The sequence below is a fragment of the Rhineura floridana genome, chromosome 11 (assembly GCF_030035675.1).
Source record: "Rhineura floridana isolate rRhiFlo1 chromosome 11, rRhiFlo1.hap2, whole genome shotgun sequence".
Taxonomy (NCBI): Eukaryota; Metazoa; Chordata; class Lepidosauria; order Squamata; family Rhineuridae; genus Rhineura; species Rhineura floridana.
The window spans coordinates 69,832,936-69,851,744 of record NC_084490.1 but is presented as its reverse complement, the minus strand read 5'-3'; the positions used below and the strand labels follow the sequence as shown (position 1 = coordinate 69,851,744).

At 39.7% G+C, this 18,809-nt stretch overlaps 1 protein-coding gene across 14 annotated transcripts in view; it reads right to left on the bottom strand.

Moving 5' to 3' along the window:
• The window catches only part of IKZF1 (IKAROS family zinc finger 1), a 142,084-nt gene extending 126,814 nt beyond the window's left edge, over positions 1–15,270 (bottom strand). For 9 of the 14 annotated variants that reach the window (XR_009758372.1, XM_061589161.1, XM_061589154.1 and 6 more), the window contains exon 1: positions 14,406–14,782. Coding sequence is in view for 10 of the 14 variants with exons in the window: in XM_061589161.1 (XP_061445145.1) it covers positions 14,406–14,559 (154 nt within the window). In the remaining 4 variants the exon portion in view is untranslated. Of the gene's footprint in view, positions 1–2,733; positions 2,756–11,361; positions 11,408–14,405; positions 14,783–14,830; positions 14,927–15,245 lie in introns of those variants that run through there. The other 5 variants (XM_061589164.1, XM_061589163.1, XM_061589158.1 and 2 more) reach the window with 4 other exon arrangements.
• Positions 15,271–18,809: the final 3,539 nt, after the last annotated feature.

Here is an 18,809-nt window from a genome sequence, read left to right as displayed (position 1 = left end):
TCTCCTTCATCTTGGTTCAATCCCACTTCCTGTATAATATGTTCTGCATATAGATTAAATAAATAGGGTGATAAAATACACCCCTGTCTCACACCCTTTCCGATGGGGAACCAGTTTCTCCATATTCTGTCCTTACAGTAGCCTCTTGTCCAGAGTATAGGTTGCATGTCAGGACAATCAGATGCTGTGCCACCCCCATTTCTTTTAAAGCATTCCATAGTTTTTCATGATCTACATAGTCAAAGGCTTTGCTGTAGTCTATAAAGCACAGGGTGATTTTCTTCTGAAATTCCTTGCTCCATTCCATTATCCAACGTATGTTTGCAATATGATCTCTGGTGCCTCTTCCCTTTCTAAATCCAGCTTGGACGTCTGGCATTTCTCGTTCCATATATGGTAAGAGCCTTTGTTGTAGAATCTTGAGCATTACTTTACTTGCATGGGATATTAAGGCAATAGTTTGATAATTACTGCATTCCCTGGGATCCCCTTTCTTTGGAATTGGGATGTATATTGAACGATTCCAGTCTGTGGGCCATTGTTTAATTTTCCATATTTCTTGACAGATTTTTGTCAAACTTTGGACAGATTCGGTCTCAGTAGCTTGTACCAACTCTACTGGTATGCCATCTGTTCCTGGTGATTTGTTTATTCCAAGTGTTTAAAGAGCAACTTTGAACTCACATTCTAAAATTTCTGGTTCTTCATCATACAGTTCCTCTGTGAATGAATCTGTCATCCTGGCATCTCTTTTATAGAGTTGTTCAGTGTATTGCTTCCATCTTCCTTTTATGTCATCTCAATCAGTGTGTTCCCCTGTTGATTATTCAACATCCCTACTCTTGGTTTAAATTTCCCTTTCATTTCTCTAATCTTTTGGAATAGGGCTCTTGTTCTTCCCTTTTTGTTGTCCTCTTCTATTTCTATACAATAACTATTGTAATAGTTCTCTTTGTCCCTACATACTAGTCGCTGTATTGTATTAATAGGGCAACACTTTTATTCAGAAGTTCCTTAACAAATCCAAATGAGAAAAAATATATAGTATTTACCTTAAATACCTGATAATATTTTTCTGCCTTTTATATTAATTGATAGTTTTGCCTTCAAGAAAAATGGGCAGGCATCTAAGATGCATAGCCCAGAGTGCACATGGATGTCCTGGCCTCTTGTAACTATATCCATTAAGCCATGCCTGTATAACTTGTCACCTACCAAGCTGAACACAGCCAGTTATCCATGTAGGGTGACCCACCAGATCATGTTAATTTCATGTCTCAGAAAAAAGCTAGTCTAATAAATTTTCAGGAAGAAAAGGTCTGAAGTTAATATCTATCTGTCTGTCTATCTGGAGACCTGCAGCTTTATCTTCAATAACATAAAAAGTAATCAAACTTTGCTCCTAAGAGCTACTGATGGATGCTTCTCCCTCCTGCCCTAAATTGCAAATTTACCCTATTGCCTTTTAAGTTAAGACCTTATCCCAGTCTGTGTCAGTGTTGGAATTACTTTTTAATGTTTTAAAACTTTTTAAAAAGATGTTTTTAAAGCTTTTTAAAAAATCTTTTAAAGATGTTTTGTTTTAATATATTTTAAAGTCTGTTTTTATGATGTATTAAGACTATTTTTAGTGCTTTCGTTTGCCGCCCTGGGCTCCTACTGAGAGGAAGGGCAGGATATAAACCTAATAAATAAATTAAATAAATAAATATTTCCTGCTTTTCATTTATGGGTGACCCTTAATTTATTTATGAGTGACCTTTAATTTCCTTTTATCAGATTGTTGTGAGTTTCAAAGCTAACAAAGATGTGTGCCCTCTCATCTGTTTGTCCCATCTGAAAAAGGATATCACAGAATGAGAAAAGGGCAACCAAAATGATCAATAATCAATATTAAAACTGAACTCAGTCAAAAACATTGAACAACAGAGGATTCAAGATAAATACAAAGAAAATCTATTTCGCACATCACATAATAAGCATACGGAATTCAATGCCAGGAGATGTAGTGATGGCCAGTAGCTTAAACACTTTAAAGGAAATTTAGACACAAATTATTGGGGACTAGGTTGATCAACAGCTATTAGCAATATGTGCTAAATGGAACCTCCATGTTCAGAGGCAGTGTACCCTTGGTTATCAGATTCTAGACCCAAACAACACACCTCTGCTATTGTCTCCATTCCCTGTTGTAGACTTCCTGAAAATATCTCTCTGGCTGCTGTTAGAAGCAAGATAATGGACTACATCAGCCTTTCCCAACTAGTGGGCCACCAGATGTTGTTGGACCACAACTCCCATCAGCCTCAGCCAGCATTGCCAATAGTCAGGAAAGATGAGAATTGTGGTCCAACAACACCTGGTGGCCCACTAGTTGGGAAAGGCTCGACTAGATGCACCCTTAGCCTGATTCAACAGGTTTTTTAAAAAAAAAATCCTACTTTTTAAATAATACAGTTTTCCCAAAACTGAAAATGTAGTTTCTTCTGGATGAATGTGATGGAAATCTTTGTCCAAAACTGCAATCAGGTTTTAATTAAAAGTATTCAATATCTCCACCAGTAGCTGATAATTAACTATATTACTGGAATTTAATAAAGTAGACCTCTCAATCTCTATAAAAGATTCTACTTTAGAACCATTTTAATTCTATTTTTAATTTCCTCTCCAGCAGACCACAAATAATAACTAACAAAAAGGTCCATTTCTAGAAACAAAACCTGAAAAACATACCAAGCTCTGCCTCGTTTCCATTAAGCAGGTTTTTCCCCTGGGACTGTCAAGATGTGTAAGAAACAAAGTTTATAATTAAGATCAATTCATTTCCTTCTTTTCTCTGTTAGCACATCTGTATGGAACATTCTACAGAAAAAGGGAGATGTTTAGTCATTGTCTCTATCCTAGTTAGGAATTGAGAGTTACAGTTATATGCATATAGCCAACATTCATCATAAGGCACCTGCATTCTTGGTGAGGGTAGCCCATTTCCTTTTATACACTTAGCCCTGCAAATTGACATGCAACTAAAATCCTGTGCACATCACCTTAGACTTCAGCCCCACTGAGTTCACTGGGACTTATTTCTAAGCAAATCATACAGAACTTTAGGCATTTCTATGCTTAGTAAAATTACTCAAAATTTTAGAGACAAATTGTGAACACATCAAAACAAAAACCATTTACAGAAAATACAATATCATATTTTGTAGTAATCTGTTGTCACTGCACTGATTCTAGCAATAATAACTACTAGATTATTTATTAATAACAGTTCCTTCTTGTCAGACCAATTTATTCCAATATGTGTGATAACAGAAGCCACCTATTCTCTTTGTAATCATTTTAAACCTCTCCTCCCTTGCTTTCTCGTTTCTGTATTCAAACTAGTGTAAGAAACAAAAAGGAACCTTCAAATTTTTTTTTTGCAAATATGCACAAATACTTAAAAGCCAGATGTACAGACCCAACTCTATGGAGAGTCAGGCATACCGAAGCCAAATGAAATGAATGGGCCTACTCTGCATGGGATTGCAGCCCTGAGAATCTTCACACAGAGCTCAGCAATGTCAATTATTAAGGACATAGGGTACCCCTTTTATGGTTTATTTTAACCTAAGTAATAAAATGAACATCATACAAAACACTGTGACCAAATGCAAGAGAGGACAGGCCAGGGTTCTTGGTATCTTGAATAGCTGAATAGAAGATGGGATTTCAGCAGATGCAGCTTTTCTCACCCCTACGTGACAAGATGTATCGACTAAAATTATCTCTTCAGTACAATGAATTGGTACACGGGACCCATCCTGCTTTCTATCTGGTCACCTTGTACAAAACCTGCACATACCATGATCAAGAAGAGCAAAATACTAAGTGATATTGAATACCCTGGATGATATCCCAACAAAGACATGCTCAGATGAAGATTGATTTCAATGGGTCTACTCCAAGTATGACTGACAGTGGCTACCACCGCTATTGATTGAATGTTCTAATATAAAATAAACGGTGTTTATGCTTTGCTGTAGTTCAAAATAAAAATCGTCAGATTTGGTTCACAAGTGGACAACATGATGTGGGGTGGGGAGATTACTCTCAATATTTTATGGAATTTACATAATAACTCAAGGCTTAAAAAAACAAAATACTGAGTAAAATATTGAACAATATCTTGTCCATTTGATTTATTCAGTTCCAATACATTTTAGGAGCTATAGCTAGTCATTCTGGCATTGCTTCCTGATTTTTCTGAAAAAGGAAACCATCAACTTGAAAGCTGAACACATTTTTGCACCTCACAAAAGGTAAAAAGGTAAAGGTGTCCCCGCACTTATAGTGTGAGTCGTTTCCAACTCTTAGGGTGACGTCTTACAACGTTTACAAGGCAGACTGTATATATGGGGTGGGATTGCCAGTTCCTTCCCCGGCCTTTCTTTACCCCCCAGCATATGCTGGGTACTCATTTTACCAACCACGGATGGATGGAAGGCTGAGTGGACCTCGACCCCTTTTACAGGAGATTTGACTTCCTCCTTCCGTTGGAATTGAACTCCGGCCGTGAGCAGAGCTTCGGCTGCGTTACCGCCGCTTACCACTCTGCGCCACGGAGGATCATACATAGGTCAAAGGATTCCTAAAATGCCCGCAATCAACGTATTATTCACCTGTTCAGCTTTTTTCAGTTTGCTTACTTGAATATCTGACAGCAGTTCTGTGCCTGCTAACTCGTTTTAAATGAGTGGCATCCCATTAATTTAAATGTGGCAGATTAAAATGATTAACGCAGTTGCCTCTGACCTGGTGTTACACAGACAGTTCTTTTCACTGTTTCAATTAGCCACTTTGTTTCCTTCTCCCTGGAGAAGGGGTTCACTACCGATAAGGGAGGAAAACATATTCATTCTTATTCCCTCCCCCTTAAATTAAGCTGCTTAAACTTTTGCTTGCTGTTCATGTTGCAACTAACTCCCACATTTCTACAAATGTCCTGTGCTTCTGTGTAGAATACAAGCAGCAATGTTTGAAAGAACCATTTGTTTTTAGATTAAACACCAACTTGAGTCCGACAGCTGATCCTACAAAGATAGAATCACAGAATAATAGATTTGGAAGGCCCTCGAGTCCAACCCCTGCTCAATGCAGGAATCCAACTTAAAGCATATCTGACAGATGCTGTCCAACTGCCTCCTGAATGCCTCCAGTGTTGGAGAGCCCACCATCTCCCTAGGTCATTGGTTCCATTGTCGTACTGTTCTAACAGGACGTTTTTCCTGCTATTCAGCCAAAATCTAGCTCCCTGTAAATTGAGCCCATTATTCCATACCCTGCACTCCAGGATGATCAAGAAGAGACCCTGGCCCTCCTCTGTGTGTGAAGAATGCTGTCATATCTTCTCTCCTCAAGGCTAAACATGTCCAGTTCTTTCAATTTCTCCTCACGGGGCTTTGTTTCTAATTCCCCATTCATCCTTGTTGCCCTCCTCTGAACCTATTCCAGTTTGTCTGCATCCTTCTTAACGTGCAATGTCCAGTATTGGTCGCAGTACTCAAGATGAGGCCGAACCGGTACCAAACAGAGGGGAATTAGCTCTTCATGCAATTTGGAAAAATACTTCTGTTATTGCAGCCTAAAAGAGCATTTGCCTTTTTTGCAGTCACATTGTACTGTTGGCTCATATTTTATATCCTTACTTCCCAATGGAAATGCTGAACTGAATCAGACTACTGATACAGTTTAGTAAGATGAGCACTGACACCAGTTGTTAGAAGCAGCTTACCTAGCCACTTGTGGCAATTAAGAATCTCCTCTAGGTGACCAGGAAAGGAAGCTTTTAAAAATTGATTTCCTTTCTTTCCAGGCCATTGTTGCCACAAACACAAATAAGCAAGTTATAGATAGGTAGCTTATGTAGGTGATTAACTTTTATAAACTCATTTGCTAATCTGGTTATATGAAGTGATTCCCAGTGAGCTAAGACCAAGGGGATGGAAACAGAAGCCAATTTTGGTTCTCTCAGTTTCTCATTTTTCCAATCTTAAATTCAATTCTCTACATTTCTGTAGCAATTTGAGATTTTTTTAAAAAAATCCTCATGAAGATTCTTCAGCATTTTAGTGCAAATTTCTCCTAACAAACACATTTTTGTAGGCAGATTTGACCGTACACATTTCTGCAAACCATTTCTCGTTATATAATGTATTTTTGTATATTATTTGCACTCATATACTCATTTTATGCATACTCATTATACTCATTTTCCCTTAACACATTCATTTTTGTAAACATTGTTTGATTGGTGAACTGCTCTGCAAAATCGAATATGTGATTTTTTTGCAAACTTCAAAGGATGGCTGTGTTTCAGTTCTCTGTTTTGGAAAGTGTGAATGTGATAGATTCAATTTGTAATGCAAACTGAATTGAATTTCTCATCCTTCCCTAGTCAAGAAAGACCAAGATATTTGCTTATTGGAACCATATGTTTCTGGACTGAAATACCCAGTGTTGAGGATAATGCAGTGAGTGAGTGAGTGAGTGAGTGTGTGTGTGAGTGTGTGTGTGTGTGTGTGTGAGAGAGAGAGAGAGAGAGAGAGAGAGAGAGAGAGAGGACAAGGTGGCTTAAAGATCCAAGCTATAGCCCTGAGTCCTAAGGTTGTCTTAGTAAAATGCTAGAGAACCAGTGCCATATATTCACTTAACAGCTACACTTTTATTTGCCTGCCATTTGCTATATGCTAGTTTATGGTTGGCTGGTTGGCTTTTGTGGGGAAAAGGATGTTGGACTAGGTAAGTCTCTGGCCTGATCAAGCAGGGGCTTTCTTATATTCTTAGCTACTTGTACATAGCCACTTACCTGGTCATTTGGTGAGTGCAACTTTCCTCCAGGCAATTATAATTTTAAGCCAGTCAAAGAAAAGAGTGCATAATTGTAAGAAGTTAGAAACTTTTGTAGACAAGGCTGCTCTACATACATTATGCTCTTTTGAAGAGCATCCTCAGAAGAAAGCATCAACGCTTTTACATAATAAGCAATGCAGCCTGGGTCTAGTTGACCAAGATTACACAAAATGGTTGTCGTGGCATTTGTATGCACGAAATTTAAAAAACCCAAAACAGGATTCTTGGCACTCTTCTGTGTTTTAGCCCTATTTACTCATAACTCTCTGAGCCCCAAATAATCTTACTGTGTCAGTTCAGCACTCACTGAAATGAATTAGGTGACGCCTCACACTCATCATTTGAATATATAACATCACCCACCCCAAACGGATCTGGGTTTCAATCTGCACTGTTTCAAAATGTCATAGAAATATCAGTTTCCTTTTAGAACTTTGTGCATATAAACGTACATGCTATAATGCACACATGGCTTCAACAGGTGGGTCAAGTAAGCCACAGGACTACTTGCTTTGTGCAATCAGCTTTGCTCCTAGTCATTAAGCTGACATACAGTTAAAGAGGTTTTACAGGATCTCATAATAAGCAAGGGAAATTGGGGAGGTCTGCCTGTCTCTAATTAGACTTTTGCTCTTTTTTCGCCACATCATCATTTTTTGAGAAGACCAGTTCTGGAGTTTGTGAAAGTATTTTTTTTTTAGCTAGATAATATTCCAACTGTTGTCATCTTTGGACAAATGGCAACAGGCGATGAACATTCTTAATATGTCTTCCAAAGCAGAACATGCACAGAGTTATTGAAAAGTGCTTATTATGCTACATATTTAAATTGACCCCATAAATTAATAGAAATAAAAATCCCATGCAATATGTTTTAAACAAGAGATCAATATTTCCACCTATTCTTCTGGGAATTTCTAAGAAAATGTTACTAAATCCAGCTACTAGAGTGCTACACTTGTCCAATTATGATTTAATTTTTACTCTTTTGGGGAGGGTGCAGAAAGTTGCACAAAGGGTTGTCTGATTTCCCTTCTTTTAATGAATCCGTGTCCTGTGGAACATAAAAGACTGCTGATAAATCATAACTTTTTAACAGGGGCCACATTAAAAAGGCCTGGAAATCCAGGTAGATTAGCTCCATACACTGATTCACTCCCACAGAAGCCAGGACACACATAAAAGTGTTCTTTAACCTCTTTCACTTCTAACACAGGGCTGGCCCTGCTCTGCATCGGGATGAAGCAACTAGCTTCAGCAGCATGGGGAGGAGGAGACAAGAACTGGTTTCTCAATGAAGCAGCAGGGTTTTTTAAGTGTTGGCCTCAGGCTGCAAAATCCCATTGTGCTTAGCAAATCTTGAAACAGCTCTTTCCTTGGGCAGCTCAGCAACTCACTCCATTTCCCCTGTGTCTTGGTTTGTGGTGGTGTGCACAAAAGTAAGCAGCTGAGAGGCACAAGGCAGATGCTGTAGTTACATCCTGCACTGTAACTTTGGAGAATGGACAATGTTGTGGGCAAGTCAGGAAGCTCTTATGAAGCAACTTGTGCCCCTGAGGTTCGTTTCTTGTCTCTATCAGCTGGTGAACAGCAAAAAACACACACTATAGGAACATTGGTAGGTTTTCCTGCACAAACCCCACTGAAATCAGAGGGAGCTGCACAAAATTCTGGGATTATGCCCAGGTGTATTTCTGTTTACCATTATTTACTTACTATGTTATTATTAATGTTATATCTTGCCCTTCCTCCTTTATTTACTCCTGCAGAGCACAGAGCATTGTGCTCTGCAGCAATGTCAAAGCATTGCCACTGTCTAGAACTTTAGTGTGTAGTGTGCATACTGGAGTGGCATCTATGCACGTAAACCTAAGTCATTTCATTTTGGGGGGCAGGGAGGGTGTTCCAGAGGCTTTGAAATGCTATGAACCTTCCTTTCTGTGGGCAGAGAGGGAGGTCTGCTAAGGAAGTCCTGCTTTGATGAGCATTGCTGTCCTAGCGGTGATATTCTGCAGACAGTAAAGGTAAAAGGGGGGCATTCTGGGAACCTATCAAGGGCATGGCTTTGGATCCATTCCCCCAAATACTACCTTGTTGTCTACCATCTGTGGAGCATCATAAATGGGACAGTCAGGTCAGTAAACCTTTCCTAGTCCCCTGGATACACAAACAGAACAAGGGGGGGAAACTATGAAACTGGCGTACTTATTTTCATTCCCACTGGAACTAGTAGGAGAGAAAAAAAATTTTTTTTTAAGAAGTGAGGAAAAGGGGAGAAATAGAAAAAAATCCCATTCCTCCCCCCCCCTTACTAGCTGGAGTAAGCCCGGAAGTGCTTAGGAAGTGTTAATTCTCCTAACTCTTCCCAGACTCCCTAGGATTGCTCTGTAAGCCTACAAAGAATTTGAAAAGTTGTTGCAAACTGTAGGTACTAACTTGGCTATACTGCCCAGTATGGTTTATTAATTAATTTTTGGTTTACCTTCCATGCACTTCATCAGTATATAATTATTCTAAATATAGACAAAGGTATGAAAATATCTTTTTACAAAACTGAACCTATAATTATAAGCACTGGCTTTGCAAAATGTAAGGATTTCCAAGCCTGTGGATATAGGCTTAAAATTTCACATTGTATAGTGACTTGAGTGGCGGATTTGGGTGTGGGAAACCCAGATTCAAATCCCCACTCAGCCATGAAGCTCGTTGGCTATTAAATAGAACAGTTAAAAGGATCTTCCAAGTTCAGAAGCAGTATATCTGGATACCAGATGCCTGAGACATACAAGAGGGAGGGGAGAGCTGCTTCTCAGAGGCATTCCAAGCCACCATTAGAAACGTTCATACAAGTGACTTCTTGAATTAAGGACTGGATACCAATTTCATTAATTAATTACATGTCAGCAAAGGAAAAGTAAGTAGTTTTATTCCACTTGGCAATGTAACAGGAAGTCTAAAGGTCCACTCCCAGCTGATGAATGGTGCAATCCTATACATGTCTACTCAGAACTAAAGCACATTGAGTTCAATGGGATTTACTTCCAGATAAGTGTGTATAGGACTGCAACTAAAGTTGCCCATTCTTGCTTTAGACCATGGTTGAAGTAAATATCTTATGTCAACCAAAATATTTCAACAAATATACCCAAGTATGAGGCTTTTGTTTTGTTTCCTGGAAATAACCACTTTCAGACATGTCTATGAATCTGATTCTCCTAACACCACAAATTTCAAAACAGTTTCTACTGGACTAAAAACTATTTCAAGCTTTTTTAAAACACACACACCATCAACAACCCCCCCCCACAACAAATTTTAATAAAAAGAAGAGGGGTTGTTTCATACTCTTTTATAATTTATTATGACCGCATATGGTGCATCAACCACATGCTGAAACTCTGCAGCATCCCACAGTCAAGGCTAGTCCAATAATAGATGACAGATGCTCAATATTTCCTTCAGCCCATTGCACCTTCAGTACATACAATAAGAAATCAGCTCCCCAGTTCTAAACACATTTCTTTGCAAGGGGGGAGGCAGAGGTGGAAGGAGTGCCTTCTGATTTCTTTTAAGCCTAACTTCTAAGCAAGCACGCTTAGGGAGCTTCAGCTCTTGCTTTGCTCTCTTCTCGTTAATTAACTAGACGTCAAAACTTTATTTGTAAGTTTTATTTAGCAGTTAAATATCCAGGTAAATCTCAGACCACCTTTTTGTGAGATCCTTCAACAAATATACCTGCGCTTCTCAGGGTAAAACTGATAAGTTTCAACTGGTCGTCCTCATGTGAATTTGCCCTTCTATTGAATCTTTACAACTGCACGCTTTAATGCATTTTAAGTTGGTAGATTTATTGGCCAAATTTAAGGGCATGCTTTCCTTGTATATTACAGCAATAAGGAATTAAATATTAAAGATATCTTCTTCCGAAAATGAATAGTAGCTTTTATTAAAGTTTAAGTTCTCAGACTATTTTCAGATTTTGGTAATAAGTAACTTGTTTAACCCATTATTTAATCAACTGACAGCCCAAACATATTTAGTTGTGCCAGCGAAAGATCAGCTATATTGATTACAATAGCAGTACTATCAATGCATCACGTGCAGCTATATTTGGCCCTGTATGGCATAAATTTAGGTGGCTAAATTTGCTCCATTCTTGTACACAGTTACAGTCCCATTCATTTGCATTCTACATTCCCAAGAACAATTGTAAGCATGATGCTGCCTTCTAATTGTGAGAGTCTACAACTAAATTAACAATATCAATTGCATCTTAAAATCTCAAAGTTTAGTTTGAAGTATTTAGAGTAGAACTTAGCTTTGTGTTAAAATTTTGAATAACCAGTGTTTCAATTACCACTGCAAGTTACTATCTAGCCCATATTCAATGTAAAATATTTGGAGCTGACTTTATTTAGTTATCTAGTTATTTTTAACTAGAAATAGATATTGATATTAGTTAACTACCTGCGAAGGAGGCAGAAATATCTGCTAGGATGCCCAAGTCTTTCCTTGATCACTTATTGTGGATTGTAGCCTGTTAAATAAATAAAAGTATGTTTCCTGAGATCTATTTTCCCACAAGCATACAATATTCATGCATACTATTTTAAAACAGTCCTTGGTTCTTGAAAATTGTTTGTATACTTACTGCCTATCTTTGCTCATTTGTGCCTACTTCAATATGAAATAAATGCTTTTCTCTTTTTGACACAGATGCCTGATCTGAAAAGTATGAAGGGGCTGCATAGTTTTTATGAGACATCGCCTAAGCTACTTAGTAAGTTTTGCTCAATATGAAATAATTTTTTTCTGAGCCCAGTAACAGAAATTAAAACACCTTTTAAAAATTGCTATTGATGTTAGTCATTTTTCCCTTTTATTTAATTGTTATTAAAATTATTGTAAAGAATAAAATGGAACAAATTTACTTGCCTTGCAAGAACTGACAAAATCAAGTTAAGTCAGTCGCTTCAACCTGGGTTCAGTGCTTTGCATAAGAAATTATTATATTATTAATATTCTAATACTGTAGCTCAAATACCAAAATTGAATATAGGACAAAAACGTATTCCTAGAACTTCTGTTCAACATTTTTTGTAAGGTGTATTTTAAAGGCAACTCACAATCTGATCCGAAGTACTTCTTTGTCAGAAATAAATCCCATTTACATCCAATTACTGTAGCTTTATGTCCAGTAGATTTTAAGGAGTCATGCACCTGTTTAACTCTTTCTCCTCAAATGGAATAAAAGTGCTTGACTTTGGGTGGATTGCTCACATTTTTTTTTTTAAAAAAATGTTCCAGTAGAGCAGACAACCCAGTGTTTAGGAAGCACCTTAATCAATCTCAACAATGGGCAGATTTAAAATTGATACAACTGCTTTCAGGACCTTAATTATTCAGCCCAATTTGATGCATTTTTTCTTGATGGTAACTCCTATTGAGTTCAATAGAATATGCTCCAAAGTAGGTGTGCATAGGATAGTATCCTCCATTTGCTTGGAGTTTTTAAAAATATAGCACAAAATATATGGGTGAATTAAATTGTGCACATCAAATGTTCATGGACTGAGAGAAATACATAGCTTCTTAAACAGAAAGAAATTGGGACAATGAGAGAAATTTACGACATGATCCAGCTTAAATCTTGCCTAGTAAAAATGCTTGGTGGGGCTTCATCATGTGCTTAATTTTTGGTTGACTAAGTGCAAACCTATACTGATTTACTTGGCAGGTCCTATTGTTTTAATTACACTTACTCCATAGGAAGTATGTCTATAAGTCTAAGTATCTTTTGCTGCTGTTGCTTTTCTAAAGTTGTTTGCTTATGGAAGAAACACATGCCATGCAGCTAATAACATATTTCCAGCCATCTTGTTGATAAATGCAATGAACTTCTTCATTCTTCCTCTTTTTTTCTAAATTTATCAGAAAAATCTTTGGCCTTGTATTGCATAGGACTTATTTACTACTTTTTTGAACAATACTGCTACTTTTTAAAAAAAACTTTTGAACCATTTTTTTGTACAGTTCAGTGGCTTATTCAGTTTTAAGAACGTTAACTTCATAGCCCACATTTGACTTTATACACAGCACAGAATCTATAAGTAATGAGAAGTTACTGATAAATGGATAATATACTACTAATAAGATTTAAACTTTCTGAAAGCTCAAAAAAGTTTTCTTGTGACATTAGTCTAATTACCTTTCATAAAATATATTCAGGAGCGTGCAAACATGATTTTATTCCTAAAAATCCAGACACAAAACCTAAAATGCCTTCTAAAAGAACTAAGGTGTAAACTTTTTCTAAGGTATTTAAGTCACTAATAGCAAGAATATACCTGCTATCTCTGGAATAAAAGCTTCTGAAACCTACCTAATTTTCTGGTAACCACCAGACCTGTTATCTGATGTGTTTTTTAAGTCTTGGATTACTTTTATATCTCTTTGCATACATTTAAATGCATACATTTAAAGAATCATTTAAAGTGCATACATTTACTTTTCAGTTAACATAGTTTCACCCTCTGGACGTTATTCTGGGCTACAGATGGAAACAGTTTTTTATTAGTTGACTAAACTTTCACATCAGTTATATCTGATAAAGTAGACTCTATGCCATGGTGAATTGGTAGACTTTAGGATGATACTGGCCTTTGTTCACTTTGCTCCATGCGACTAACATGGCTACCTTTTGGAAATGTAGGACTGAGCTTATTCTTAATCATCACCTAGCCCCTTTGGATTGTTTAGTGAGCACACATCCCTTGCAAAAATCCCACCTTTAATTTTTTTTTAAAACCCCATAGAATTTCTCTTGGGTTCTTTTCTGTATGCAAGCTAACTTTGGGGGCGGGTTCCCAATAACGAAATTCTTGTAACACAACTTTTATTTCTTATTTAATACTGTACGCTCCCAGTTCTCCCCTCCGCCGCCACCACACCCGCGCTTTGAGTTGGGTAAACAGTTTCTTGTCGTTTTTCCTTCAAGTTTAAACTGTACACTGAGGGATCCGTCATTTCCCCTAAACCATCTCTCCCAGAAACTGAGACTTTGGGGAAAGAGAAGCAAAACCTTATCTCCTTTTGGCAGATCACAATCGAGCAATCTGCGATGAATACAGCCACCCGTTATACCAGAAAAACAAACTTGGCAATCAACTAAACAGGAAGTTTAGAGGCAGCTCGTCTCTTTAAAAGTTAGTTTCTCTTTTTTCCTCTATAACTATTCTAGAGTTCCAGTTTGTCAGCTGCATCGAATTCAATATGATATTTATTCATGAATCTTTCATATAACGGAGAACTTTGGGCAGAAGGAGGAACTCTCTACCACTTGTTTCACAACTTTTGTCTCCCTTGCAGAAAAAGTTTGCTGCAGGAGACAGCTAAAAGCTCAAACAGGTGTCAGGAAGAAAGAAAGCGGCCGGCGCCGCCACCGCTCCAAAGCGCCAAAATAAAATGGAACAAAAATTGGACGTGCGCGCTCTAGCGCGAAAATACGGTACCTGCTCTGGCCGGAGCTGGATGCAGACAACTCGCCCAGATCTCTCCAGCTGCATGTGCTGCTGCCGCGGCTCCTCGCCCAAGCAGAGCGGCAGGAGGCAGCTCCGCTCTCAGTCCCTCCCCTCGCCACTCCACTTCCTCATTCCAGTGCAACATCTCTGCAGGCGACCGGCAGCTCTAGCGGGCATCTCGCCCCTGCGCCTGAGTGCGCGAAGCTTTTTCATTTGCGGGCAGGAGGGAGAAAGCGGGAGACTCGTCGAGCCTGTCAGATGATGAAGGCAACACCCCCTTTTGCTGTTATCGTTCCCTCCGAAGCAGGACCGGGGCACACTTGAAAAGACTGCCCTGCTTCTTAAGGCCTGGAGGGTGTAGAGTGAGGGTTTTTTAAGGACTAGCTATGGAGGAAGATATGCCTAGCAACACTTACCAGTCAGGAACCAGCATGTTTAGATAGAGTATATCCTGGAACACCAAATGGTGCATACCCTGCTTGCAAACATCCCAGAAACACCTGGCTTGGTTGCTGTTGAAAACACAAGGCTAGATTAGAAGGACCTTTGGTATAAAACAGCAGGGCAGCTCTTCCCGGCCATTCCTCAGCATGCATCCTTATCCTCCCCCTTTACTTGGAAAGAACATTCAAGTCTTTAACACAGTTACTTGGAAGTAAATCTCATTGATCTCAGTTGGCCATCTGAGTAAATGTGCTTAAGGCTGAAACCTATGTGCTGTTTCTTACATTACATTACTGAATTCCTACATGGAAGACACTTTTGCGTAGGAATTATAAAGCCTCCGTGTAAATTGGAGGGTCAATTGTCAGATCTGAGGGTTTTACTTACGTGGTGTTTTTACAGCTTGTACACATATGCTGGGAAGCTGCAAGTGGCCGTGACCAACTGGTGTGTATGTAGACTGCATGTACATGTAATAAGTGTAAGGCCATTCACATGTGATGATCTATCTAGAAGACCCCTTTAAATGCCACCATTTTCTTTTTTCTTTTTTCATTTTTCCACATACATCTGGAGTAATGCTTAAACGCTCCAATCATGAAGGTAGAGGCTAACTACACTGGTACCAGTCATAGAAAAGGCAGCTGGTTGGGAGGAGGGTGCCAATTCCATGGAAAGGACCTACGCAAGTAGTCCTACCCACATAGCTGGGTCATTTAAATAGAGTCTAAGCCACACAGGGGGAGGAGAGCCTGGCTGGGAGTCCAGAGTTTGTGAGTTCAAATCCCTGCTCATGTCTCCTGGGAGTAAAGGGCCAGCTAAAGATCACCCCCACAGTAAGTGGCTCCGGGGGTACGTGTCCTGTCACCTGTGCAGCTGTGGGTAAGCTGCATAGTCCCAAGGAGCCCAGTTGCCCCCCAGCTGGCAGTTGCAGACAAGGAAGGGGCTGGCTTGTGCAGCTGTGGCAAGCTGAGCAGGCCCTAGCCAGCTGGGGAGGACTAGCCTCAGAGGCAGGCAATGGGAAACCCCTGCTGAATACCGCTTACCATGAACACCCTATTCATAGGGTAGCCATAAGTCAGGATCGACTTGAAGGCAGTCCATTTCCATTTTTTTCAACTTCCACACACTTAGAATAATATATAAAGGGTCCTTCGGGTTTCAAGCTATTTGCTTCATCATAGAAGTTTCTTCCTTGACGGAATTTTGAATGTAGAAGCCCTAAGTTGTACCTTTCTTATTGAAATTCAGTACCAAGTAACTGTGCATTGCAGCCTTACAGTCTGATTGTTTTAACTTTGTATACATGGAAGAAAGCCCTGTTTTTAATTAGTGAGACATGCCATCTATGGGAGAGGGGTAGGGTTGTGTTGGTTGTATACAGTTCCTGTCACCAAACCTGTGGGTGGAAAAAATAGTGATCAGCCATACAAATACAGGCCACCACCCCAGTTTACTCCAATTTCCTACTGCAGGGGTAGGCAATGTGGTGCCCTCTAAATATTGTGGACTGAAACTCCCATCATCGCGTACCTGGGTGTATTGGCTGTGACTGATAAGAATTGTAATCCACAGCACCTGGAGAACAACACATTACCTAACCCGTCCTGCTTTAAGAGCACATCTATACTTGCATAGAATTTGTAATGTAAGGCCCTTTTGCTTCCATTAATTCATTAATGAATATTAATTCATTAATATGACATTCTCCTCTTAGCACTGCCTTCCCACACGTTCCCCTCCCTGGATCTGGAGTTCCCAATACTGACCATACACTGAAAAGGGGAGAAACAGCTATTACAAAGGGTTGCTGAGGAGGGATGCAGGTGCTTTGAGTAACATTTTAACCTCCTTCCACACCTCCTGCTTCTATCGGGTTCCCATTAGCTCACTCACCCTTCTGATCTGAGCCACTCAGCAACACAATATGGGCTCATCCAGACGACTGTATAATGTGTGATATGATTGCTTTGTGTATTCATTAATTTTCGGTGGTCCGTACGATGTCACCCGTTTTTCCGCATTTTCTCACGGTTAAATCCGCATCTGCAGTAACGCAAAAAATGCAATTTGCTTTTTTAAATCGGGAATCATCTGCTGTACCTTCAGGTGCTCGGATGCAATACCACGGACTTTAGAGCTGTGGGCATTTCATGGGCGGTTTTTGGGCGGTTCCCCATACCCCTTCCCTCATTCCCAGCCAGTCAGCCCGGGAAAACTGAACCAATCAGAGCTATGGTGTGGTGTTGGGGGGGCTCTGCAACTTCTACTGCGCAGATGCAAATATGTGCATTTGCGCAGAAGCAGCAACAGCCATTAATTTTTAGCCAGTCTGCGAACTGGGCAGCTGTTCTGCGTGAGATCTGCAATTGTGGTTGTTTGTAAAGGCCCCCTTTTCCTGGCTGGTCTCACTCAAGTGCAGCTGGTTGGTGCAGGGAGCTCGCTTTGCTCTTTCCTCCTCGCTCGGAGACAGACAGACACACATAGGCACACACAGTGGAGAAAAGTGAGAACCTGGCACTTTGCAAAGGGCCACGGGAAGGAAAGGGAGAAGGGGGGGTGAAGGCAATGGAGCATCAAGTTTTGCCCGAAGTGGTTGGGAAGCTGCTGGGAAGCCTCTCTTGGTGGCTCTTCCCTGATGCTGCCAATGCCGCCGCCTATGGAGAGCGAGAGGCAGGCAGAGCAAGAGCAAGAATGGGGAGGAGCTGGGAGCCACTGCTGAGTGCTGCACTCTAGAAAAGCTCAGCATTTACCCTCTGCCATTGATGGCAAGTGGGAAAGCGGCAACCAGTCTTGTGTATACATACAGTTGGTTTTGCGAAATATCGCAAAACAAGCAAGAAATAACAGGAATTATTGGCATAAGCATACAAGTGGTTTGCTAGAGCGTCTCAGCCACCCGGAACCATAGAGACTAGTGCTCTACCTTCCTAAACATGACACGTCGTTACTTGCTTTTCTGGAGAAATCTACTTCAGACAATTGTTGAGAGGATAAAATGGAGAGGGGAGAACCATGTATACTACTTTGAGCTCCTTGGAGGAAAGGTAGTGTAATAAATAAACATTTATATTCAACATTCATCCTGATTTGCTTGTTGTTATTATTATTGATTTCATTTGATGGTTGCCTCATACCCAACAGTCTCTAGACAACTTACAACAGATTTAAAAACATACAATATAAAACAGATTTTAAAACATACAATGTAAAAACTTAAAACCCGAACAAAGGAAACTAAGGCAGCACACCTCACAGGCCAAAGGTCTGAGTAAAAAGAAGGTCTTTGCCTGGCACCTAAAGATGGATAAAAAATGGTGTCAGGTGTGCCTCCTTTGGGAGAGCTTTCCACAGCCAGGGGGGGGGGGCACTACTGAAAAGGCCTGTTCTCATGCTGCCACCCTCCAAGCCTTCTGTGGAGGGGGCACTCAAAGAAGGACCTCTGATGATGAACACAGGGTGTGGAATGTTTACTTGTCTTTCCATGAATCATTTATTCATCCTACACTTTTCTGTGCATTTCTGTCACTTTCCTAACTGCAAACAATCTGCTTTGAAAAAAAGGATTTTTTTTTTTTTGCACTATAGGGTGACAGAGCGCTTTAATCCATTGTAGTTGTGCAAACCTAAAATTCAGGTATGTGCTAGAATCCTTCCTGCAAAATAGTGACAGTCTGGAAGCACATTTAGTGGTTCTAGTTAATGCTTTTATGAGATTCTAATTGTCTGTATATATGTGTGTATGTGTATATTTACACCCCACAAACTGTGTCACCAAGAAGTACCTGACGTGCTGCACAATTCTCTACAAAACAATCCAAAAAACATAAAATACACTATGTCAATAGCAATTAACTAATCAGAAGGGCAGCCCCATATAGAGTATATTTTAATAATCCAATCTGGATGTTAGCTGAGCATGGAGTTCAGTTGCCAAGTCATTTCTATCCA